General features: G+C 43.0%; 2 protein-coding genes across 2 annotated transcripts in view; both read right to left on the bottom strand.

Annotated features, from left to right (window-relative positions):
* Nucleotides 1-1,535: 1,535 nt before the first annotated feature.
* LOC149275488 (sodium- and chloride-dependent GABA transporter 2-like) lies at nt 1,536-15,590 on the bottom strand. The gene is made up of 14 exons (XM_089504695.1): nt 15,377-15,590; nt 11,600-11,734; nt 10,761-10,901; nt 8,750-8,831; nt 8,101-8,233; nt 7,705-7,839; nt 4,805-4,908; nt 4,130-4,254; nt 3,898-4,010; nt 3,618-3,755; nt 3,220-3,322; nt 2,414-2,514; nt 2,094-2,264; nt 1,536-1,622 (listed from the first exon to the last, which is right to left on the bottom strand). Exons 1-14 carry the CDS (start codon nt 15,588-15,590, stop codon nt 1,536-1,538), a joined length of 1,782 nt encoding a protein of 593 aa, XP_089360821.1.
* A 2,358-nt stretch (nt 15,591-17,948) lies between these two features.
* Nucleotides 17,949-26,478, bottom strand: part of LOC149275487 (lysine-specific demethylase 5A-like) — a 30,192-nt gene continuing 21,662 nt past the window's right edge. The window contains exons 28-30 of the mRNA XM_089504694.1: nt 26,102-26,262; nt 19,888-19,957; nt 17,949-18,062 (exon numbers count right to left, since the gene is read on the bottom strand). Coding sequence (XP_089360820.1) covers nt 17,949-18,062; nt 19,888-19,957; nt 26,102-26,262 — 345 coding nt within the window. The remainder of the gene's footprint in view (nt 18,063-19,887; nt 19,958-26,101; nt 26,263-26,478) is intronic.

Genomic DNA, 26,478 nt, shown 5'->3' with positions numbered 1-26,478 from the left:
TGGCAATGGCGGAACGGCCCTGGCACTTTAAGGCCAGTGGCCACCTGCTGACATTAGTGCGCCCAACGATTAGCCCGAACGCTACATTTTTATGCTCATGGAATGTGCAGCCGGGCATATCCAGCTGCCAGCCACACACTACAGCACCAGGCCAGGTGAGTGTTGTCGGCATTTGCCCGGTGTACCAGATGCCCCAGTCCGGGCCTGACAGGAGGAGACACGTGGAACACAGGTAAGCCATACCTCCTTCATAACACTAGGGGGAGCTATTCTATACAAAATTCCGAACCCAATGCACCAATACGAATGCAATCTGTAACCTTTCAGCTCGTATTGCACTACAGCTCCCATTACCCTCACCCAGCCCCTGTTTGTGATATCGAAAATAGCCGCAAATAGAGCAGAAGGATGTATCTAGTTGGTAAGGATGGTATATTCAGAAGGGCCATCTTAAAAAGGAATTGCACCAAAGGTAATTATAGCGGTCCCTTTCGTCAAAGGTATTGTAGCCGGTCACTAGAAATATTAACCCTATATAAACTGTAACGATTCATTAATAGACGCAACCTGAAAAGCATGATCTTCTGACTTGTCACCTCCATTCAAGCAGGGAAGCAACTGGAATGCTCAGATTTCATTAAATCCACTGCTCGATAAAATATACCCAATAAACTAAATTAATGTCCTGTATAATACAGTCCCAACATGGACCTGTTTTTTGTTTTCTCTGTCGAAATTGGCATTTTTTGCTCCTTTTTTCCGCTCAATCGTTTTTTTTTTAAACTTTTCTCCGATCAATCTGCCAGGACCTGATTTACGGTCGTCTTTCAGAGACCTGTGTGGCAGATAACCGGACAAGAGGGGATGATCGCACCAGACGTTCCCGTCACAGCGGTCTCCCGGTGATTGGAGGAGAGGACAGCTTGCAGATCCGAGCCACCGAGAACATTTACACGACTGAGTTACTTTTTACAGAATAAGAATTTGAGTCTTTATTTCAAAAAAGTAGGGTAACAAAATGTCATTATATTATCTTTTTAATGAGAACGTCACATAGTGTCCCCTATCTTTGGCACTCTACTGGGTACATGATTATGCCTATTGGGTTTTTTATGTTACGTACTTTTGAAATATTTGTATTTACTAATGCCCAGGAAAATACTGTTTCTTTTTTCTATTTCTATCTTATTTATATATTTACAGAATTGTTTATATACACCTTTTTTCGTACATAAATGTAGACCTCTCCCCATTCGTTAGCTGGCGGAATAGATTTGGGGCAAGGCTAGCAGCTGTCACAGCTAAAGGTTAAAATTTAAATATACTATGTAAACTGCACCATTCTGAAAAAAATGTATAGATCTACAGTACTGTAATTCATTTCCTATAATATAAAAATATAACACAGTCGCGTTTCTTCTGATCCACCGGTGATTGATGTCTATCGCTTAGCGCCTTTGGTCTGCGGACTCATGACGTACATATACAGCCTTGCTTTTCTCCAGTAACTGAAGTTACATCTCCTGCAAACCAGTCTAGCATAAGGATTCCTCTAGTGGTGCGTGAAGAGGCATGGTCTTCTGTGGAAGGTCCGGGTCTGGGCAGATCAACTGACGGAATCTCTGCGGACGGAACAAGGACATGGTCATGAAAAGGTTATGAAAGGTAAGGACATTCAGACAATAAGAAAACTCATTTTGGAATCATCAGTTAGGGAGGGAAGGGCTCCTTTCTTCTACCAGAACCTCTAGATGTTATTTAGAATATGATCTCAAGAGGGACAACTAACATAAGATGCATAATTATATATATATAGAGAGAGAGAGAGAATTGGAGAGAATGAGAATATATCTATATTATTTTTTATTATTATTTTTTAAATTAATTAATTTTTTTTTTTTTTAGGGTGTTATCAAATTTTTGTAGCATTTTAAGGGATTCCTTATATAAACCTATATATATCCTATGGCTATAGATCTTAAAATACGCCATGTGTCAATCTGACCGAAAGCAGTAGTAGTATTTTAAAATGTGTTAATTGCCGAGGGGAAATACAGCCTTAGATGCTTTATTAAAGCTTGCGATGTCATTACCTCCGCCAGAGATCCTTTGATGGTAGACAGTTTGTAACAGACCCACAGAGGGGTGCAGATCATCGAGGAGAGTGCTAGAAGCCATCCTATCGCATCTCCCCACCAGGGATACGTATAGCGTTTATTATACTGGAGAGGGGTGTACTTCACCAGAGAGAACAGAAAGGTTGCCTGGGTGTGAAGGACAAGAGAAGTCATTGACGCAATCGGTGCATTTCGTGCAAGCCCGTCCCAAACGTATCTAGCTGACCCCATTAAATTGCTCTTCTTCTAAGCCTCTTTATTTCCACCCGCTCCGTAAGTCAGTACCTCCTTCTCACCATGCACACAGCCGGAGTTATAAAAAGCCAACAGTACTTGATGATAGGGAGAGGTCTATAACCAATCATGTGCTCGATGTTATCATAAAAATTATTAGCACCTGGAGAGAGAAAGAGGTGTCAAAAAGCAGACAAACGGGCAAATATCACATTCACATGCTGGAGAAAGAGGTTACTTTTAAGAACGATCGTCCGCAGCGCTGATGTTCCCAAAAATAATATATCACCTGATTTTCCCAAATGGCACAGCGTATCTTTTCCCAAATAAATTACTTTTGATTCCATTCCATAAAAATGTGTCAGCATGCTGTGGACGTGCTGACTCCCCGAGCAGCAAGAGTGGAAACTCTTTGACATCTCGATCCCCAATGAATTCAACCGGGAACCCAACCTAGAACTAGGACTTGTAGAGATGTTAACTCCAGTGGGGCACTCCATGGTGTGCGGTTACCCGGGAACCACGACAAGAAGGGACTAAATGTCCCTTTAGACACATTAGTGAACAGCCTGGGATAAAAGTCTCATTTTGGGTCTGTTCTCGGGCCAGCTTGAGCCTTACCGAATACGCCGAGCTCTGATGAGGTTGGCAGAAGAACATAAGTCTAGTGTTGTTGGCCATGGTTTTCTTGGGAAGACAAAACTTGTACTTTGGATCTGTACTATCGTTATGAGTATCGGTGGTCTGCATCATAACATTAAATGTTTGGGTTTGTACCACTTACAAGTGTTTTTCTCAATTGGACAATTCTTGTGCATATACAACTAATATACAACGGTTTCAGGAAATGCTTCATCATACCACTCACCATACACCCAACCAATGCAAATGGTCTCAAAGATGGCCACAAAAAGAAGGCAGATCCCGCTGGCCGCATAATAATCAAATAGCTGGAAAACGTACATCCCACCCTGAAAGTAGAAAGGCAATAAAAACAGGATTTAGAGATTACATATTTAGACAAAGTCTAATCCTAATGAATGGTTTTCTGCATCACATGCATCAGCTGATGTGCAGTGTGTTGTCTACGGGGTAACAATAGTTGGTCCAGCTTTGGACTTGTACTAAACTGGGATTTGTATGTTTTGCACCTGTATACAGGAAAAAGACATTTGACCCTTTGATGTCCTCTTCTACCAGAATCTACATTAAAATCCCCGCCATGCCCTCATTAGGTCTTCACCGTGTACCCCATGTACCTCGTACCTCCGTCAGCATGACCAGTCCGATAAGGAAAGAGAAAATGCTGACCCCGAGGATGAGAAGTTCTCTGCGATTCTTCTTGCGAAAGGTCCTGGGGTACATGTCAACCAGAGATGTGACGAGGCTCTCAACGCAGACAAACTGATCGTAGGGAAGGAACACACGTTCAATAAAAGATGCATCGTTCAATGGCCATAACAAAGAGTATTCTGCGGGTATTGTGACGTGAAGCGGGTATCATTCAGGTAGATGGACAGATAAAAGATGCTTATATTTCACGTACCTGGCTGTCAAGGCCCAGTAGAATGACCATGATGAAAAAGAAACAAGCCCAGAGAGGAGAGAATGGCATCATGGAGACAGCTCGGGGATAGGCAATGAACGCCAAGCCTGGACCTGCAGACAGACCAGCGTTGGTATTGGCCATCGACACTGGCCTTTAGAACTTGACCCCACCAATATCCTGCCCATTATGGGTCTTTAAAAGAGATGGACCTCTGGAGAGGAAAACTTACCAGATTCTGCCACTTCTGATATGGGGACTCCTTGCTCCTTGGCCATGAAACCCAGGATGGAGAAGATGGCAAACCCAGCCACGAAACTTGTGCCACTGTTAAGGAAGCAGAGGGCAACGCAGTCTCTGCCGGAATAGAAAAAAAATTCAAGAAGATGAAAATATTTGAAGATTGGAATACAACAGAGAATGTCCTGAGGGGTGGAACCCTATGTTACTAATGCAAAACTCAAGATTCAAGGTGGGTGATTTAGACTGAGCCATTCCATTGTTCCCCACAGGCAGTATGATAAGGAGTCGGGGTGTTTAGTAGGTCGGGGCTCAGATAACAGAGCGAGAACTCATATAAATGGCTGATATGCAGCTGCATAAAAACATGATATTATGGGGCAAAAACTAGAATTGTTTTGAAAAAGGAAAAATATTTTAAAAATATATTTGCCTGCATTAACGAAATTCTTGTGATTTTCCCTTTAACTATCATTACAGATTATTTTAATTGAAAATGATCATCATATAAATGATTACTAGAATGCTTACAAATGATTGAAGGACAATACTTTTCTTCATTGATCAATTTTAAAATCTAATTCTAAAGTTTTTGCATTAAATAATAAAGGCTAAAAATCACTTTTATGCAAAAATACATTTTAACGGGTAGGTTTGCTACGTTTACCGATAGCAATTGTTGTTGTATTTGTTGTAACTTCCCAGCGCGGTCAGGCACCCCAGGCAAATGGCGTACGAGAAGAAGATCTGAGTCCCGGCGTCCATCCACACCTGCCGAAGGAGAGACCGATGAGTGGCAGACATGTGACAGATGGCTACAAGGGCCTGACTCGCCCCATTTTACAGGGACCCGCTGCGTTTCGCGGCCCCAGAAACACATCTATTCCACATTTTTACCCATTAGGCCCACTTCATCCACCCATTATTTCTTCCTTAATCAGTCGTTGGTCTCGTCTTAGATTCAGGAGCCGTTTTGCCTATCCCATGCATCTTAAAATTCCCTCACTGTATTACCCTCTACCACTTCTGCTGGGAAGCTGTTCCATTGATTGCCAACGCTCTCAGTTAAGTAAACCACTGCAGCCTCTGAAAGTTCAAAGAAGCCCCCAACCCAAGAACCTTTTCTCCCTGGGGGTCTAGTGTAAAAGATCAAACAAGAGTTCCCTCCAAGGTGACCATTCCTGATACGAATCGATAAATTTAAAATAAATAAACACCGATTACGGAGAAAGATCGATGATCTCTGTTATATGCTACAATGTAATTTCCATTGGGATTCATTTTTAACCGGTTACGCACTGGACCATGGACCCCAGTAGGGGCAATGTCTAGATGTAGCCTCTAATGAAACACGGTAGGAGATGAGATATTTAGTAGATCTACCCCTGGGATTAGCAAAAAGGAAAATAACAATGTAACAAACAGAATTGACCCTTGCGGTTTGTGAGCAGCCTGCGTCCTGATGGAACGTTCCTCTTGATACAACGTTTTCTTGGTGAATGCTGGCGCTCCAGCTGGGCCCAGCTGTGTGTGAATTTCGTTGTGTGACGCCTCGGTGTGACTCCTCTCGGCCGCACCGCTGGGCTCAGTGGGAAGGAGACATCAATGCCCTCTGCTCCGCTTACAAAACACGCTCACTAATTTCCTACATTCCACCAAAAACTCTCGGATTAAAACCCATTCTGTTCTAGAGCCTGGACCAAACCGTGTAGAAGTGGCCACAATGTCACTCTAGAACTCACGCTATTCCTAGATAGAGATCGTGATCCAATGAAATGTTCCTATTTTTTTGGAATCAAACCAAATCACAGTATTTTTGTATATTTCAGCAAAGATTTGTCAGGTAGAATCTGGTGAATCTTTTCTTGTAGGCAACACGGATTATGCAATAAATAAATAAATAAATGGAAGCACAGAAAGATCTAGTTCTGAGATATCTGAAAGCCTTTCAGATGCTACACAACAGGATATCTGGCTCAGTTATAATTTTCAGGACTTCTAGAGGGTCGGAAGCTTAGGTGTAATACACAGAATTGTTTGTGTGGTAAGTAGATGGAACAGCCACCCGGAGGAGGTGGTACATGGTATTACAGTGAGGGAATTTAAACATGCATGGGATAAGCATTTCGGCTCCTGAATGTGAGATGAGGATTCTATGCTTTTATACTGTGAATAGTGGGGAAAATTGCAAACATTTTTATTTTTATTGTTTTATATAGCGCCTTCATATTCTGCAGCGCTGTACATACCACATGACAATTTGTACAAGAGGTAAGGAGGGCCCTGCTCGTAGGAGCTTGCGATCTACAATATCAGTTTGTTGCAGGACGTTGCATGGTATTGGTGGGCTTTTCGGATGAGTGGAGTGGAAGGGAAGAGGTTAACGTTCCCAGGTCCGCTTAGAGGATCAGAGATCTGGGATCACCCGATTACAGGTCACAGACTGTTCCCTTCCCACAGTCAAATCCCCTCGGATCTGTCTAATCTCAGAGCTCTGGCAGTCTCTGGAAGGTTAGAGGCATTCGTGGGGAATTTCGAATTGAGGTAACAAATGTATAGATCAAGAGAAAAATATTTCACGTAACTATTGGCTGCAGTCGCTGCATGGCATGGTTTATTATATACAGCGTTGGGTGCTAGGGCAGCATGTGCGGGGGGGGGCTGGATGCGGCCAAAGCGGGGGTCAGATCACAGCGTTGGGTAATCAAGCCCCCCCAGTATCCCGCTGCTCAATGGGACGTTTACAGAGGAGCTCTGTGATCCCCTCTAATTGGCCTATGGCCCATGTACACTATAGAGGCCGACTCGGCCCCCTCTATTCTGGCAGTAAAGACTCGGACGAGGGGGGCTGCGCAGCGTTGATTATATACACATACTGTATATACGAGTTGCCGAACCTATGTATGGCGCAAGGTCTGTTCATACAAACCTGTTGATGCTGAGTGCTGGGATGCAACGTCATATCCCGTCACTCAGCACTGAAACAAACCTCTGTGAGAATATACCTTGTGCGCCTACAGCTGGAGTTATAAAAGGTAAGAGGTGGGGAGAGAGGGGAGTGATGGTAAGAAAATGGAGAGATAAATAAAAGTATATAGGAGACAGATAATGAGGAGAGAGAAAGGGAAGAGATAAAGAGAAGGAGGAGATAATGAGAAAGAGGAGACATGGGTAGAAAGGGGAGAGAGGGTGGCAGCAGCACACGGGTTCTATTTATGTGTATGTGTATGTGTATGTATGTGCGAGAGTATTTATGTGTACATGTATGTGTGTGTGCGTGTGAGTATGTGTGTGTATGCATGAAAGTGAGTGTGAGTGTGTTATGTGTTTTTATTGGAAGGTGGAAAGAACACTGCGCTACACCAAGGGAAGGCACCAACATGCAGTATTGGCACTTTGAGGTTTGGTTTCATGCTTGAAATTGGGCACTCGGGCCCAAAACCAGACAAACTAGTGAGAATTGCAGACTACTCCAATGACTCTCAGCCGCAGGGCATTCTGGTACTCCCAGCAATCAGAGCCGAGCATATCACAGTATTCCTTGTAACGTATATTCCGAGGTCTCACCTGGGGGTCCTGGAGCCTGGTGAGGTCGGGGTACAGGTAGAACTGAATGCCCTGCAAAGCCCCTGGGAGAGACACCCCCCGGATGAGGAGAACAATCAACATCAGGTAGGGAAATGTGGCTGTGAAATATACAACCTGCGGGGACAAAGAAAGCCTTTGTGATGGCAAATGATACATTCTTGCATCTGAAAAAGAGACCTCTGAGGTCTTGAAAGTTTATGTATGGCACAGAAGAGGTGAACAAATGGCGAAGATCTGCCTTTTACATCACCAATGGGTAAATGATACCCAAACTAATACATTTAGGACTTATATTAGTGTTTAGACCCAAAACATGTTCTAATGATTTTATCGACGAAGTCATCGCCCGTCGGGCCCCTGCGAGACAGCACTCACCTTCCCGGTGGACTTGACTCCCTTCCAGATGCAGAAGTAGCAGATGATCCAGGCCAGAAGCAAACAGAGTGCCAGCTCCCACTGCAGGCTGCCCATGTGATCGATGCCATCCGAAATATTAAGGACCCGTCTCCTGGAGGAAGAAGAACGGAATCAATTAACTAAAAAGAGGAAGACTATAGAGAGAAAGAGGGGAACGAGGACGTATCGAGACCGTACACCCTCCAACATTTAAAATGCCCAAAGCCGGGCACATTTGTTTTAGGGGGCGTGGTTACAGGAATGGAAGGGGCGGGGCTTATTGTGACTTTTTATTTGGATTAGTGACTTACTGGAAAAAGGGGATTTGGGTTCTAAAGAGGGACTGGCCAAACTGAACAGGGACACTCTGGAGGTACGTGACTTCTAAAAGGGAAGTATAGTAAGAATAAAATAAATTAGAACAAACTGAGAAGAAGAAGAAATTGCGTTGGTAAAGCAAAAAAAAAGTACCTAGCTAGGGGCACACAGAAAAGGGGGCTATTGTATACGAGGGTGTTTTTGCCCCCCAGAGGGGTTAGTGGGAAGCCTATGAATACACATGAAGGTACCAGAGAGACGGCATGGGTGACCATGGCACCTGGACTGGAGCTGTCACCGGCACACTTACTCCCAAAACTCGATGACGCTGGAGGTGCCGTTTAGTGTCACGTTCTTGGTGGAGTTCATTGTTTGAAAATCCACGCAGTTTTCTGGGGATGGAGAAAAAAAAGGGTTATCAGGTGAACATCGCGAGACTGGCAATAAACCTTAAACATTCTACAGCAATCGGCATATTAACAATAGATCACAGATAACGGGGAGGAATAATCATGCAGAACAATAAGATGTAGACCCCAGGATATACACAAAAGGTGGGTTTCCAATATATTTATATTGCACATTTTAGTCGATAAATACAATTATTATTAATATTATTATTATTATATTATTTGTACTGAGTTGTAAAATGTCGGATATATGTAAAGGGATTGGACACTCCTAGTCTCCTCCCTGTCCAGGTATATTTCACAAGCAGGTTCATACACACCTGTCCAGATGGAGCAGAAGTATGCATCTTTAATGTGCACCTGTCATGAAAATATAAAAAAGAAGTCTCATTAGAGTTTTAAATTGTATCTCTAGACTGTGCTATAGAGACTGCTAGTCGTCATATAGCGTGTGATACACATTTTATCATGTATCCTTATTATATATCATTATTATAACGTACCCTTATTATATATCATTATTATTATTACTACGTATCTTTATTATATATCAATATTATGCATCCTTATTATATATCATTATTATTACGTATCCCTATTATATATCACTATTACGTACCTTTATTAAAAATCATTATTAGTATCCTTATTATATATCATTATTACGTATCCTTATTATATATCATTATTATTACGTATCCCTATTATATATCACTATTACGTACCTTTATTAAAAATCATTATTAGTGTCCTTATTATATATCATTATTACGTATCCTTATTATATATTATTATTATCACGTATCCTTATTATATATCATTATTACGTACCTTTATTAAAAATCATTGTTAGTATCCTTATTATATATCTTTATTACGGATCCTTATTATATATCATTATTACATATTCTTATTATATATCATTATTACGTATCCTTATTATATATATCATTATTACGTATCCTTATAATATACCAGTATTATGCATCCTTATTATATATCATTTTTATGTATCCTTATAAGATATCTTTATTATGTATCCTAATTATATGTTATTATTACGTAGCCTGATTATATATCTTTATTACGCATCCATATTGTATATCCTAATTATGTATCCTTATTATATATCATTATTACATATCCTTATAATATATTATTACATATCATTATTACATATCATTAATACGTGTCCTTCATTATGATATATCATTATTACGTATCTTGATTAAATATCATTATTACATATCATTATTATGTATTGTTATTATGTATCAATATAATGTATCATTACGTATCATTATTATGTATGAATATTATGTATTATTATTATGTATCATTACTATGTATTATTATTATTATGTATTATTGTTCTGTATCCCCCTCACTTGTTTTGATACACTTGGTCCTGTAAAATCATGTACCAGCCTTTTCATTTAAATTTCCGTTTAATGAGACTTTTTTATCCTCATGACAGATACGCTTTAAAGGGAACTCATACATTTGTGTGTTTTGTATATTTAAATATATGGTAGGCATTAGGTAACCAATGATGCAGTAATAGGACAGAATGGGACAGGAGCATCAATCCCTTGTCCCCTGAAGATGGGGACAGCTGGTAACCCTACGCCTGCCTTTCCCAGCGTGTGATAATTATTGCATACATTTAAGCACAACTCGATATTTTTAAAGCCCAACCCCAGAAAACGGCAGACTGCAATACCTTTTAATGTTTGTTGTTAGGCATCTGGCTAGGGGCCAGGCATAGCTTTAGCCCTGAGGTGTCTGAAAGATAATGATGAACCAAGATTCCACACCGAGTTTGGCCATCCAAGCCCAGGAAACTTTTGGGCTAGAAATGGTTTCCTGGCTAGTCTAAAGTCCAAAACCCTAGAGGGGTCCAGGAGTTACCTGTGTTCCAGAAGTGGTTGCAGGACGCCCAGGGCAGATCAGATGTGAATGAATTAAAGAGGTAGAAAAAAGCCCAGGCCAAGACTACAATGTAGTAGAAATTGAGCAGGATGACGATGACCTGGGACGAGTATCCAATACCTGGAACGGAGAGGAGGATAAATGTGTGAGACTTTTAGGGAGAAAATATAAAGAGAAGAGAGAAGGAGTGAGGCCATCAGATGATTTCAGAAGGCACACTAGACAGCAACTCAATGATTACCGCGAGACAGTAGCAACCATGGTGGAGTGTTGGCCAGTCTCAAAAGAGAGGGAACTAAAAGATTATGCACAACGGCAGGTTCCTGAACCCCATTACTCATAACATAGAAACTTATACTTTGAGGGCAGAACCAAGTCATTGATGTAATAATTGGTCCTGATGTAACAAGTCAGATGTTAATCAGTCCTTGTTCTCCTCTTAGTTTCGGGAACCATAAGCCTAACCCGTGCAAGTCTACCTTTCTTAACTGTACTACCATCTACCACTTCTTCTGGAAGGTTGTCCCACCACCCTCTCCTTAAAGATCCCTGACAACAACCCCCCCTGTAATTTCAGACTCCACTCCTGCCCCTCTCATGTCTTAAATGCCCCTCTTTGCCCATGACTCATTACGCCTTTAAGTGGTCTTTATGTTTAAGATAATTGAAGATAATGGCAATATACATTTGTCATTTATGGTCATTTTCACCTATAGTATAAGTAGAGATGTCGAACTCAAAACTTACATGAATTCAAATTGAACTTTTTTGTGAGTAATAATCACAGAATGGTGAAAAAAAAGCACTTTTAAGCATACCTTCAAACAGGGGGCAGATTTTCCTCCAGGCTGTGACCCCCCCCTGGCTGGTGTACTGACCCAGAGCCGTCTCCAGAAAGAAGACGGGGATCCCGCAGGTGAAGAGGAAGATGAGATAGGGAATGAAGAAGGCTCCTGCAAGAAGAGAGAACTACGAGCGTGAAGGGGAGTAATAAACATAGGTGGGCAATAACGCTCAGCCATATTCTAAAAATAGTGGAAAATGCCACGTCCGTCCGATTGACACTTTCTCCCCCAAAAACATGCTTTTTCCACCCAGTCAATGATGTCGTGGAGCAGATATTTGAAGTTTCTGGGGGAACTATGGTGGGCATCAGTGTTTATAGGGGAGGTTATCCAAAAAAGCTCTTTTACCCAGTTCTAATAGTCAATGGGGGGGGGTGCGTCCGTCTGGAGGTTCATCGACTAAATCACAAATTTTACTTATCTAAATTTTTACATTTATTGGTTTTACATATAGAAGGGGCCGACGTGCTGGAAATCACAGGCGTGGTCATTAACTAAGCTGCTAGGTACCAATGGTTAACGACTACGTGTAATCATTAACCCTTACATTGTCAGCTCCCAATCATAAAACCCTACGCCCACAAATATTTGAAGTGTGTAAAAGAAGTGTGTATTGTGCTTTATCACGGGCTCCACTGATGTGAGATAAGAATCCCAGGACAACCTGAGATGGTCGCAGCAGGTATGCACGACGTGGTCAATAATTTCGAATAATTTCCTATGTCCCAGTGACATATATGACCAAGTGTCCTGAGGCGTGGCTGACAAGGTCCACATCAGGTAATGTATAGGATTCTACATATGTGGAAGTAGGGTAAGCATCTACTCTTGAAGTAGAGTTTCTTCGTATGTTTTCTCTGGTGGGATGTCCTGATAATCCTTTCTTTTCTAACATGGAATCCAATTCATTCTCGTGCACTACGTTCTGTAGCGTACCTCCCAAAGGGTCTGGTTTTCACGGGACAGTCCCGATTTTCAGGCATTGTCCCTGGTAGCTGCCCTCCTGTCCTGCTTTTTTGGGCTGTGAGGATCATAGGCCACTTGGCAAGATCCTCTGATCTCTCCTGACCGGCCCATGGAGTTGTGGAATCAATGGAGGTCTGTGCTGTTGTGACAGATCTCCACTCTAGCGCCCCAATTGCCACCTTGCGACACTCTGAGTGCCATGAGTTGGCTCGTTGGGTAAGGGGGACAGGTGGCCATGTATCCGGACCTATCCACTCCTTCCTCAATCGGGACACCTGTGTTGGATTTGGACATCTGAAATAGAGGATACTGTGGGCATGAATGTGCACCCAACGCAGCCAGCAGCCATATTTGGCTCTACTTGGAGAGTGAGGCTCCACTGTTGAGTGGCTCCTTATTTACAGAGCATGGACCATCACAGAACAACTGCCAAAAATAAATACAGCTTTTTTAAGAAGGCCCCATAACTCGTTTAAAAGTACTCTTGTATTTATATCAACACGGCACATCATGTCCAAAATAAAGTGTTTATTTCACAGGGGAATCCTTATTACATTAAACGTGCCCTCCCTTTGGGTTATGGTGGAGTTATGAATGGAGAATGTGTAGCTATGAATGAGCGCGGCTTAATATAGCCGTGCTGTTCCATTCATTCAAAGAAACATGTGAAGGCTGAAGGGTTTTATTCTATTGACCCGTGCTTACTTCTTACATGTCTGCCCTACAACCCACGCCACCCCACCTCCACAAATGGAGCCAATTAGTTAAGGGGAGGAATAAGCCGCTCTCTGCTACAGATCCTTAAACTTTCCCAAAAGAGGAGACGCTTCTGTAACCCTTGCCGGAAAGATGTGGTTTCGTCAATGAGTGCTAACCCGGCAGCCTAGCGCCTTCTAGTCCATAGCTGTCTAACCGGGGACCTATGGGGCAGATGCAAACGTCTAGGGTCTGTCTAAAATACCCCACGTTCCTATTAAATGACATCATTGGTTGGGTTTTATCTGCTATGTTCCTCAAAGTTGATTGTGGCAACCAAGGTCAGGACTGGTTCTTGGCCATACTGTGACCTTAGGTAACTCACATACCAGAAATGCGAGATTAGCCCCCCGACCTCAGAAAATAAATGGGGGACCCCAATGCTGAGCGATAAGTAGGGCTGCCTCTGAACAGCGTGTGTAAGGTCATTGATTCCATTCTGTGCCCCGGAGAAATAGATACTTGTAGGAAGCTGACACATAGAAACCACCTACCTCTGGATACTAACTCAGTAACGTGATTTATACATCGTAGTAATAATAATCATGCAGCCCGGATTCCAAACTCTAAGGAATGGAACAGGGCGAAGCTAATCACAAAATCCGCTCATGGAGAGCTTTCAAAGGGGCCATTATTACTAATAACACCACAAACACAAGAAATGTCTCTACGATAAACCTCCCCTTCTCTAATGCGGAATTCCCTGACCCTTAAAGAAACAACAAAGACATAAAGAAGTCGTTTTCATGATCAAATTTAGGAGGAAAAAACAAACATCCATAGACCCCCCTCTTTTCCCAATTGGGGACTTATTTTGATGCAAGGATAACAATGTACCTCGTTAGTAAATACAGCAAGTCTAATATCAGCAGGGAGTTCTAATTAACCAAAGGAATAAGCTGCAGAAATGCCAGAGCGGATTATAACTACGGACCAAGAGTTTACGCTCTTCACTCTTAATTTACTAACTCCCATCAGAGCCGCTTTTCTAACGTGAAAGGTACCTAGAACGCTGGATCGGTGTATCACGGCGTATTTATATCAGACATCAGCCTGTCCCGGGGGCAGCACTCCCCATACCTACCTGCACAACCACCCTCCATTCTAACGAGAGCCAACATGAGACGTTGCCAACATGAGACTCTTGTTCTGCTCAGAAAGATGGACAGCGGTGTGTGTACAAAGACGTACGGAGGCTATATGTGCCCCATAGCATAAATGGATAGACTGGGGAGATCAGAGATTTCCATTGGAACCATCTCTATTGGTCAGTGGTGCACCCAAATGGGCGATCTCCCCTCTGTTTTTGTAAGCAAAGGCCTTTTGCTTAACCTGCCTCCCTAGGCTTTGTTGGCTTGGGTCATTTGTGTCACTGGTCCCATGTTTACTAAGGTCTGATGCATGCGCAGCAAAATGGGAATCTCTAGCTGGGGTACAGAGAGATGCTTTGTTGTCCTTCAACTCTTAGCCTTACAGGTTCTCATTAAAAGCAACCAAAGTTCTCAACCCAATGTGACCCTAACAATGAGCACATCTCCATACCTGTTCCACCATCTAGAAGTCTAGTAGATTGCAAACTCCAGGAAAACTAAAAAGGAAACATTCTAACGCTGCACCTCAAAGAATAAGTGGACCTTTATTGCTTTCAAAAGTATGTAGTTCCTATGTTTGTTATACTTTATTCGTAGGTACCTATTTGGAGTCTTTAGTCAAAGTTGAAGGACAAAGCATGATGGTTCTTGTGTAGACCTCATCAGAAGCATCTATTATATTAATGTGATTTCTAAAGGGTCTCATCATGTGTCAGATGGACCAAAATCAGAGCCCCCAAAGTGACTGTAAATGACTTATTTCCTACAAGGCGGACATTTAGGACAGAGGCAGGGCTTTTATGCTGCCTACACCTCTTTATTGGATCCCAACAGGCAAATACGAACCTGCAAATGGCTGGGGTAGCTGCCAATGTCAACCAGACGATTCCAGCTGTATGTTGGGTTACCTGCTCGTGTACCTCTTTCTCGCACTCACCTCCTCCATTCTTGTAACAAAGATATGGAAACCTCCAAACATTCCCCAGTCCGATGATTTCTCCAGCCACGGACAATACAAATTCCATCTTGTTGTTCCACTGTCCCCTTTCAACCATGTCTGAAGCGCCCTCGTCCTGAGCCTCCTTCTTCATTAGAGGCCGGGCTGGCATTGAATCTCCATTCCCTATGGCTCCTGGAACTTTATTATCCATCGTGCCTGATAAAAAAAACCATAAAACAACAGTGATAGGTAGACGAGCACTTTTTACAAAGTTTAGGCGAAGGTGACCAAGTGTCCGTTTTCGGAGGACAGTCTTCTCATTAAGACCTCGGCTCCTGTTCTATAACCCCACCCGTACCATTGGTTTTATTGAATAACGTACAATATACAGTGATCTGGAATCTGAGAGAATTGGTAAATGTGCTTCTGGACCTTCTGGACATTTATATGTAAATTTAGGACCCCCTCATTACCACTATTATCTAGTCTTCAATTCATCGACTGGCTTTGTATATAGTTAGAAGCAGGGGTAGCCAACAGGACTCCCAAGATGCTTATTAAGTTACAAGCATTCTTTTGCTGGGGAGGCGGCATGGGGCATTTAACTGACCCTTTAAATAGCTTTAAACGACCTTGGCATGGTGTCCGCTGTCCATTGATTGGTTAGCAATGGAAAATGTTGGGTTTTGATGTCATGTCATGTATCAAACAGCGGGTTTCCTGTAACACGGCGAGACTTGCTTTATATCTAGAATGTACATACATGTCATTGCACCAGCCATTAGCCAGATCTTCTTTTAAGCAAAATCATAATCTAAAACTAGGAGGATCAGAGGCTGAGATGTAATGTAAGGTTTTACTTTACTCAGTGTGCATTTTAGTTTACTCAGATGGTGGTAGATAGTTGGAACAGCCTCCCAGCAGAAGTGTTAGAGGTTAATACAGTGACGGAATTTAAACACGCATGGGGTAGGCATATGGCTCCTAAATCTAAGACGAGTTCAAGGACTGATTGAGTCTTGAGTCTACAGCAGGAGAAATGGGCGACTAGACGGGTTGAAATGGGTCAATAAAGACAATACGCTCAATGCATGCCATTTCTGGCCAATAGGAGTTCACCAAAAGTATAATGCATTGAGACCCCATAGTAAGAACATTAAAGAGAATCAGTAGGAGGGTACCTATGGAGGAGCCGTGGGACGGCGTACCGTCTCGCTATAGGCTGCTGCCAGTTGTTCTTCCTACATAAATTCTTGGGAAATGAGACACTAAATTGTTCTACAAACAACTCTACTGCTTGGACTTGCGCTGTTTATGTCACTCGTCGAATACCTGTTTCTATATAAAAAATAAAATAAAATCACAAATCTAGGAATTTTCTAAATTAACCCTCTAATAGCCACAAAGATATTATTGTAGCCGCTCAAGAATGGTGGCAACCTAACAGTTTTTAATAATGGAAGGAAATACATTGGGGCAATCAGGTTACCTGTTTTAAAGCAGGGATTTTAGCTGTGATATAGCAGTGAGAAGAACTGAATTTCACGGACTCAGAGAAGACTATGAAGGGGGCAGCTTCCCGAGATTCTGCCCATTCATTTTGAGGTTGGGGTATAAACCCTGAGACTCAAAGTGTTCCCAGGTGCGTCACACAGTTTGCCACTAGAAAAAGCAACACTATTGTGTTGCCCACATCAACAAGTTACTAGGAACTCAGACAAATGACATTTTGCTAAGTCTCATTCATTCATAAGGTTCATTCATTCAAATTCATGGAATACCCCCTGCCCTCCGTATAGAAATACCTTATCTATGCCAGGAGCAGGCAGGGGAACGGCCAATCCCAGGAGTCCTTGGAACACGAAGTATCCAGTGAATGAAGCAAGAATACAACTCTAGAAAAGAAAATCAGGAAGTAGACATCATGCAAACACGGAATGAGCCAAAAGGTAGACACAGAGTAGCAAGCGTGCCTGCCCGTCCACACCGTCTCCTCAAATACTACTGTAGGACTCATCAGGCAGGGGTTATTTAAAGGGGGAAGAGGTAATTCTAGACTTACTCCGCCTTCACATTCCAGAGTCCACAGTGAAGGCAAGAGGGCAGAGGGGTTACAGGGCAGCTGGGAGAATCAGACTCTTTCCTACAGTTACAAACAGATACATCCAAATGTACATGGGGGGGCCAAAAAGGGGTAATTTTACACACACACACACACGCATGCACACACACGCATGCACACACACACATACACCCACACATACACGCACACATACACATGCATACACACACACACATACATACACACACACATGCACACATACATACACACAATAATAGGCAATTATGTTTCAGGAGAGGAATTTAAGAGTAAAATTATGAGGGGGAGAAGGATGATTTTGTCTGTAGATGCCTGTGACAGTAATTACATGCCTCACATATTGTGTATTTAGCCGCAAAGTTCTGTGCATTATTACCATAAAACATAAATTGTTTATTTTAATTACGAGGGACCTCTTGCCCCCAAAGCTCATTGGCGCCACCCATGGGTCCCTCCTCAGTTCCACAATCAACGCCCCCATGGTTGGCTGGATTGTTTCATGAAGCTCAGCATGACGGCTATACCTGAGAACGTCCTTTTCCCGGGGGGAGTGGCTTTATAAAGGGGCAGGGCTAGCTGTCGCTAGAGGCAGGGTTATAGGGTGGGGCTAATTGTGCATAGAACGAGGTCTAGGCTCAGGTAGTCTTAAGTGGGCAGGGTGTAGATAGAAGTGGGTGGGGCAAAAGACCACCCCCCCTGCATAGAGAGAGGAAAGTGACCCAGAAACTCAGGAAAGCAGGGCTTCACCCAAAGACTCTGAGTCAACCACAGAGAGTTCCCAGGTATGGTGACGGCCCTTGGAATATTTCTCAATGTTAAATTAAGAATTAACGTGATAAAAAGGCATCAAAGGGCCATTACTGCTGTAATTTTTAAGATTTCTGCCAAAAAAGGGTAAATAAAAAAATAATGTAGACAAAAAATAATCATTAAGATTACGGTCACTTTTTTTAGTTGTTTTGAGTATGTTGAGTTGAATCTCTTCTAAGTCTCTTTATCTATCAAAATCCGGGAATTCCCAGTAATGAAAATTACCAATAAAAAGAAAATCCCATATCGAGTGATTATATGTATTGTATATTTTAGGGAAGATTTTGTTTATTTAAAGTGTTTACAATTTCCAAACAAGAAACAGAAAACAAAATACATTGGAATCCATGAGTTAATTGTTCCTCCTCTCTGATTCCTCCAGCAGATCAATAGTTAATCTTTTTCCTATATGTTCATGGGCCCGGTATCCAAACTCCAAGGCCAAACACACTTAAACCAACATTGTTTTAAAGGCACAGACCATGCTGTTCCTTGTCCAACAATGGCTGATTTGTATAAATATAAAAATATATATATATGGCTTATTTAAGGGGCAGCTTCTATGGAACTTAATGTGACTTATATTTATGTCACTGAGCAGCTGAGGCACAATTTGCACACCAGGTCTGCACTAACATAATTTTGAGATTTCATATTGACTTAAAATAAAGGTTGAAATAGTAACCAGATGTCAGATATCAGAAGAGGAGAGGATGCTACCTTTTCTGAATTCCTTCCCTTCCAGATATAGTGTATGGAGATGGATTTTATGCTACCCAAGACATTTATAGATCTATTCACTAACATCCAGATAGAGTTAACTCAACAGTAATATAACCCCCATGGGCTGTATACAGTAATAACCACCAGTGTTGTATACAGTAATATAACCCCAGCGCTGTATACAGTAATATAACCCCAGCGCTGTATACAGTAATATAACCCCAGCGCTGTATACAGTAATATAACCCCAGCGCTGTATACAGTAATGCTGGTCGGTGACAAAAACCTGGTTTTATCTCATTTTGTTCCTTTATCTCCAGACCTGGAGGCGGCCATTGCTGTCAGTCATGTGATATTTTGGGTGACTTTTGGGTGACTTTCCCTGCTCAAACATCACAGTGAGTTGATGCTTTATGGCAATGCTAATGAAGTCTGTTCCTCCATACACTTTTATGAGTCAGCATGTCTGGTTGGGTGAATAAGACTGAGCCATTCTATAGTGTTCCACAGGCAGCATGATAAGGAGTTGGGTTGTTTGTTTAGTAGATCGGGGCTCAGATAACAGAGCGAGAACTCATACAAACGGCTGATATGCAGCTGCCTGAAAACATAACATTTTTCAAAAACTAGAACAGATTGATGACATATTTGAAACGTATTATATGTTACTAATAATCAAAGAATTTGGTTGGAGTTTCTCACTCACACAAAAGCACTTGGCAAGGCAAACTCCAAGAGGAATTGTGAGCGCTCTAGAGTTAAGCAAGTCTCCCGTCAGCTGGTCTTTAAAAAAGAAGACCAAGTCTATAGGTTGAGTCATCACATGAGTCTGAGAGTCAAGTTGGTCATAAAAGTTCTGGATCAATTCTCTCACTCGTGAGTTGCTGATCATTGTCAAGTTGGAGCTTTCTTTCGGCTCAACTGTCAACTTCCATGTCAGCATTCTGAAAATGGTCGAGTAGCTGTTCTTATAGATCAACTTGAGATGAGTCCACCTGAATTACAGCAAAAACTGACAGCTGAGTTTAGTGACTCGACGAGTTGGGTTGTCCACAGCTACTCAACCAACACCTCAATGCTTTGTGAATAACTTTACTGTATGTACTGGGCAGATTTTCTGGGTCACACAGTCTAGAGTTTTCTCCATCTTATTCCAAGATATAATGAGCCATGCTTGAACTCAAAGGGGACACAATTAAGAAGATCTTACCAGTCAAGGTTTGACTGAAGATGGAGTTGCTACAGAAGAATCCATTTAACATATCGTTAAAAGGGTTGGTTCTTCTAGAAAGTTCCCAGGTGAGCTCCAGGTACTCGGTTGGATACTAGTGCTCCAGTAATGATACTGTTAATCAGAAATGCGTACGGCGCTGTACCGAGCTCGTCCTGCCAACGCTGGCCATCTTCCAGCTTTTTGCAGGTGGATGAAGAAAGTGTCCCAAGTCCTCGCAGTGCGCTGCCGCCCTGCTGCTCCTATCCCTTTAAAGTGTCTGATCCTGCAGCTGCCGGCTCGGTGGGATACATCGTTATGAGACCAAAGCCGAAAACGGCTGTTGGGGGCCAGAGGGAACTTTGTATATTTAAGGTCCCTGAAAACACCAGAACCTGGGGAAGAAACACTTTATGTAACCTTATCGAGGCTAGGAAGGCAACACATGGTTTCAGAAGAAGAAGAAATAAAACAGAGCTTTCCGGCAGACGCCACAGGCCTACAACGCTCAAAGAAACAGAGCCCCCCAGTAAATTGCTTAATCTCCCGTCATGGAGCAGTTAATAAAGCTTCTCATTCATTAACACTTCTCATTCATTAACACTTCTCATTCATTAACCAAAGAGATCTCATCCTATATGTCCTTATATATGAACATGTTTGCTTAATTTGTTCCATAGAAGTGAATCCGACGCAGATTTCCCCCGTGGTCCCCCTTTTACGGCTCTCTCCCATCGGATGTAGAACATGTAGAAGGAGAGGAGTTTTGCCGCACCTGGCCCTGAGACTCTTTAGATAAAAATCCTTCCATGATCCATCATAAAGTTTCTATTGTAGGGACTCATAAGTGGTGGAAACCAAAACGATCTAATATCCTCCTTTTGGAAACCAGGCCTGGTCGGGAGGCAAAACATATTCTGAGTTATTAAAAATATTCTGTGGGGTGTAGGGGTGAGGAAAGCACCAGCCGGGCACCTCAGATGTAATTAAGAATATGAAGAAGTCCAACTTTTAACTATTAAGCATAGCTGGGAACTTTATGGCTACCCGGAGCCCTCCGTTGACGGGATGTGGACAGGAAGTCGCGCTGATGTCGCAGGAAACACAATTGTGTAACTAGGAATTGGGCTGGAAGTAGTGTAAAGTTTTCCAATGGCGACCCGGAGGCCCAGAAATGCACATAAATACGGCTGCACATGCGCGCCGCACACTAAATTTTTATGCTCGTGTGCGTATCCAGCTCGAGAGGCAGGTCGGGTGAATATGGTGCACCGACGGCCACCAGCCCACCGTGAATTTGCCCCATCCAGAGGCAAAGGGCCACTTTTTGATATTTAAAAAGTGCAGAAAGAAGGAACCGTTGGCATTGGTTGTCATAGTCGAGGTCTGAAAAACTCAAAATACATAAAAACTCCCTTAAAGTTTCCATGTTTCCTGCTGAAAATGGCCGTTTTATCGTCTCTTTGCTCGCTGCCGCCCTACAGACACTAAAAGCCATCAGGTCAAGAGATCTTTCCCTTCATCTCCGGCGATTCCGTTACTCCAAACATCCAACCCAAACATGAAAAGGAGAAAATAAATTCCTCCCCGCAGGAATCTTGTTCCATTCTTGTTCTTTCGGGCCCCCTATCCTGTCCGGGGAAGGGGCCGACAGCTGTGACCTGACTGGGGTTATTCAAACTTGTTGCCCTCGTCCATCCCTCAGAAATAAAGACTGTATGTGAACGAGAAAACATTCCAAATCCTATATCTTACAGATCAGTTCACTTTTATTTACCGGGAGGGTGGTAGATACGTGGAACAGCCTCCCAGCACCCACCTTTTGCCACAAATCTTGAGCTACTCCGGGGAAGAATAACAACTTAATGATCTCGACCAAAGAGCTAGGGGGTGGCAAAATTGTGTTTTGCCTAGGGTGGCAAAAATCCTTGCACCAGCCCTGAGCACAATTAAACGGGGCTACAATTAATTCCCCCCATATCAGTTTACCCCTAGAGATATTAAGGGCTTATTCACTAAAGGGAGAGTTGATAGGAGAGTATATGGAAGAGGTGTACATTATGACAGTCCAACCCAGTGAGTTTCTGCCGCAGGAAGAGCTTGGCTTGTCCTGTGCAGGACCCCCCAGCCATTGAACTATACATTATACAGGGCCTGCTCAGCCCTTCTTACTGGAGAACCCAGCCTGCGTTAGCGAAAGGAGGTCATTGAAAACATAACTCTAATCCTAACTCTCCCTTTAGTGAATCCCTAAATGACTGCCTGATGGGGCGTCTGGACCTGCTCAAATTACAAAGGACAGCTTTAATCAGTACGCCCTGTAATCTGTATGCGATAGACTCCCGTGTGCACTCTGTATCACTTATCAGATTACTTGTATCATGCGCAAACAATGTTATCACCAAAGCGATAACACAACTAGTGATGCTTTTGTTACTGTCACACTTTTGTTCCCGTATCAAGAATTTGGATCATAAAGTGATTTTTTTTTGTCCATTATTATGGATTATTAACAACAAACGAAAAATCTTGGTACCGATTGGCTACTTTTGGCAACAGGAAAGCGCTCGCTTTGAAATAAATGGGATCGCTTTTTGTATGGAGGATGCGCATGGAGGTCTCCATGACCCTGCCCGGCCCCTGTGGGGAATGCAAGGGGGACATCGTGGAAATTTAAAGGGACTTCTCAGCTGGCGTATGAGGGCTGGAGCGTCCCTTTAAACCGACGCAGGTAGAAATCAGAAAGCTGGGCACAACTTGCTAAATGGGGGGAACTTAAGAAACTTAGGAAATACGAAAACTTTACAGTGGCATATTGGGCATAATAATAATATCAATGATAATAAAATAAAAATAAATAATAGAAAATAAAATAATAGTCCTGCCTGTGGTCTTTGGTGCGATAAAAAAATATTTTTATAAAAAAAATAGCAAATAACAGAAGCGAGAGATGGTTTTTTCCGTTCTGGATCCAATTAAGATCTAATTTTAGCTGTGATTGCTGCTTTTTTAACAGGCGGTTCGAGGACTCTATGCAGCGAGGTTCAGACGTACGTTAATATTTTGTCAGCTGACCGACGCCGCAGGGAAGTCACAGGGCAGGAACACGATGTGCTCGTCCTGAACGGGGAAAGAGGATCAGCCGAGGGCTGCCTGGTCAGGGGCACTTAGTGTTACCCCAAACAGCTGGCTGGGGCCGTCACACACAAACCGCAGGCAACGCAACTTCTTAAACCTCAAGGAATAAGGAGTTGCGTGCCTATAAGAAAAGCTAGGTTAACCACGTGCATGCCATATGGAATCTTATTGACAATGTCACCTGGCGCTTGAAACCGAGGATTCATTCTTGTACATTTGCAGGATCGCATCATATACGGGAAACTGTCCCTTTAAGGGCAAATCATTCATTTGTTCTAATTTACTCACGGCCCCTTCATCTGTATCTGTCACGCGTCGCTTCCTTCTGCCCACGACCTTTATTTTTATTTATTTTTTTTAAATCTCCGATCTTAACAGGAACCTCACGAGTTTGTTTTTTTTGTTGCTACTTCCTCTTCTTTCGCTCACAGTTACCGCCGTGCACGTTTGCCGTGACAGTAACTGGGGAGTTTTTACCCCAATTCCTGGTGTGAGTGGGCAGATTCCCAGAGTCATACCATATTCCTCTCTGATTTAACGATACCTAAGCATGCTGATGGGTGCTTTACTCGTGGCTGTATCTCTGCTTGAATACAGGTGACAGTTCAGAATATCTTTACCTGCTGACTTGATTTTTCATTCATTTTGCTGCCGCCGCAAGCAAGTCACTAGAATATGATCTTTGAAGGGCCGGACCGGACACCTGGCAGACGGCAGTTCCCAACATGACTGTCCTCAAGACACGCAAAGATCCTCTTTTCACTGCAGATCCAGTACCTTAGCGTGGGGTCGCTGGCTGGTTAGCCTGTAGCCACACGTATCCAGCAGGCAGATTTTATTCCTCGGTCCGGCCCCGGGGCCAGGTAATTCAGGGCATTTCCGAAGACATTCTCTCTTAAAGCCAAAAACTTTACTCCTTCCTTTATAAACCTCTTTGTTGTTAACATTTGTCGTCACGTGGGTCAGCCTGAGCGCTAAAGCAGCGGGAAGGGGCTTTTGAAAAAAACTAATAAAAAATCACTTACCTTTAAGAGAAGCTGCAGCGCACAGCACCATGATCCAGTCTTCACGCCAGGTAAACCTGACTAACTTGTGTCATTTTTTTTTTAAAGGTTTGATTACACAAAACACAAAGGTTTTCTTTAGTTTCTATGGCGATGACCTATCAGTGTCAACTTCTGCGTCACACAACGTGGCAAAAATAAGGGAAAAAATGATTAATTGTAAGCTCCTTTGAGCCGGGCCCTCCTCAGCTGTTGTCTCTGTGAGTCAAATTGTACTACTTGCTATGTCCTGTTCACCCATTGTACAGCGCTATGGAATATGATGGCGCTATATAAAACAATAATAATAAAAATAATAAATTACTGGGAAGCATTCAACAGCAATAGGAATAATGTTTCTCACTCAATATATTTAAGAACAAAAAACATGGGTCTTGGTTCAACAAACCAGGAAGTAAAAAAGGTTGTTTCAAGTGTGAATTCAAACGGTTTTTTTTTTGTTGTTGTTGTGGATAACTTTATTAGGAAAGACAATGTATAGAGTTGCTAAGCCCCTCCTTTTTCTGTTCCTAGGCGCCACTTCCTGTCTAACAGGTTAGCATGTGGGTGGAGCCACGGAGCGCTGCTAGGTTCACTGAACCCAATGGCGTCTTTAATCAGGTGTTATTGTCGTTGGGACAAAAAAAAATAAATATATATATATTTTTACCAATAAATGTTCTGAATGCTTAGGGATCTTTACTTTAGATGGCTCCCTTAAGAGATCCTTGCGTTTATAACACAAAACCGTGGCAAAAACATTGGAAGATTGACATTAGAAAACATGGTACCAATGGACAAACAAACAAGGGAGAAAATGGGAGAAAAAAAAATCTATTTATACAACAGTCAGTAGTCACAGGAAGAAGAAATAAAAAGGAGTCTTTCTTCTCAGGAGTTCCTGAACCGAAGTCCCACGCCACTCACTCCTTTTTTTGCCACATTGTTTTTTCAACTTTTTTGTTTGCTGTGAATCCAGATCCAGTATTTCTGTGTCCCTCGATCTTGGTCCTGACGAAGAAACAGTGGCCGCATCTCAGAAAGGGGAGGGGGTCTCCTTTCCTACGTGCTAGGGAGCGCCCAGGGTGCTTTTCTTTCCGGTAGCTTCCGCTATCGCTGGTTCAAGCACACAAAGTGGTCCGTCGGGAGGGAATACTCGGGGCGGTCTGCTCGGAAATGTAGCACCCCACCGGGGAGCTTAAAAATCAACTAAAACCTGAGCGATGGACACTCCTCTTGAACGAGAGACTCGAGAGTTGCTGCAGCATTCCAGGCATGGGTTCCAACTGGGTCAGGACGCACCGTGCACTCGGCAGGGGGGGGGTGATCAAGAATGGGAGACGATAAAGTTGTCGTCATACAAAAAGAGGAGGAGACGGATGTAAAGGTTCTCCGCTGCGGAGGGTAAAGCATCGTATTCCAAGGACGCTTCCTTTTAGTGTCAGAGGAGTCTCCAAAACCACCACCAATCCACGAGGGAACGCACAGTGCAGAGAGGTTCTACCTAAAAACAAACACAACCCGGTGGTAGAGAAGGAGGCGAGGGGTGGTAGTTTAAAGGGTGGGAAAACCAAACATCCAGTCTGCGGTGTTGGATGGCGCGGGGGGGGGGGGGGGGGGGGCGGGAACGGCTTTGCTAGCTGATTTCCTGCTTCACCTCGATGGGAGGCAGGGGAAAAACTGGAGAAAAAGTCAACGTGGATGGACACGGAGGGCAAGGCGAACACGGACCCTGTACTCTTTTCCTGCTACAGTTCGTGCAGATGTAGTCCTCGTTCTCGGCCATTTCGGAGGAGACGCCGACGCAGACCTGGTGGAACCACTCGTCGCAGCCTCCGTCGCACTGCACCCAGTCAACCTGAGGAAGGCGGAAAAAGAAGTGGTCGGTGACCAAAGCCAATATAACTCCAGAAACATTTGTCTACCTCTATACACACTAATGTGTCCTTTTTTCTGCCGGACGGGATACGATCACATGGGCTTTGATAATGGTTAAGCCTGAACTAGAACCAGCTCTACTCTGCTCAATAAAAAGAGGATTATTGTGTAACGGTTGGAAATCCTATAATATGCA

Source organism: Sceloporus occidentalis, unplaced genomic scaffold (assembly GCF_023333645.1).
Source record: "Sceloporus occidentalis isolate IW3139 unplaced genomic scaffold, rSceOcc1.0.p SCAF_284, whole genome shotgun sequence".
Lineage (NCBI taxonomy): Eukaryota > Metazoa > Chordata > Lepidosauria > Squamata > Phrynosomatidae > Sceloporus > Sceloporus occidentalis.
The sequence above is the reverse complement of the archived record's forward strand: the minus strand, read 5'-3'. Positions and strand labels throughout refer to the sequence as shown.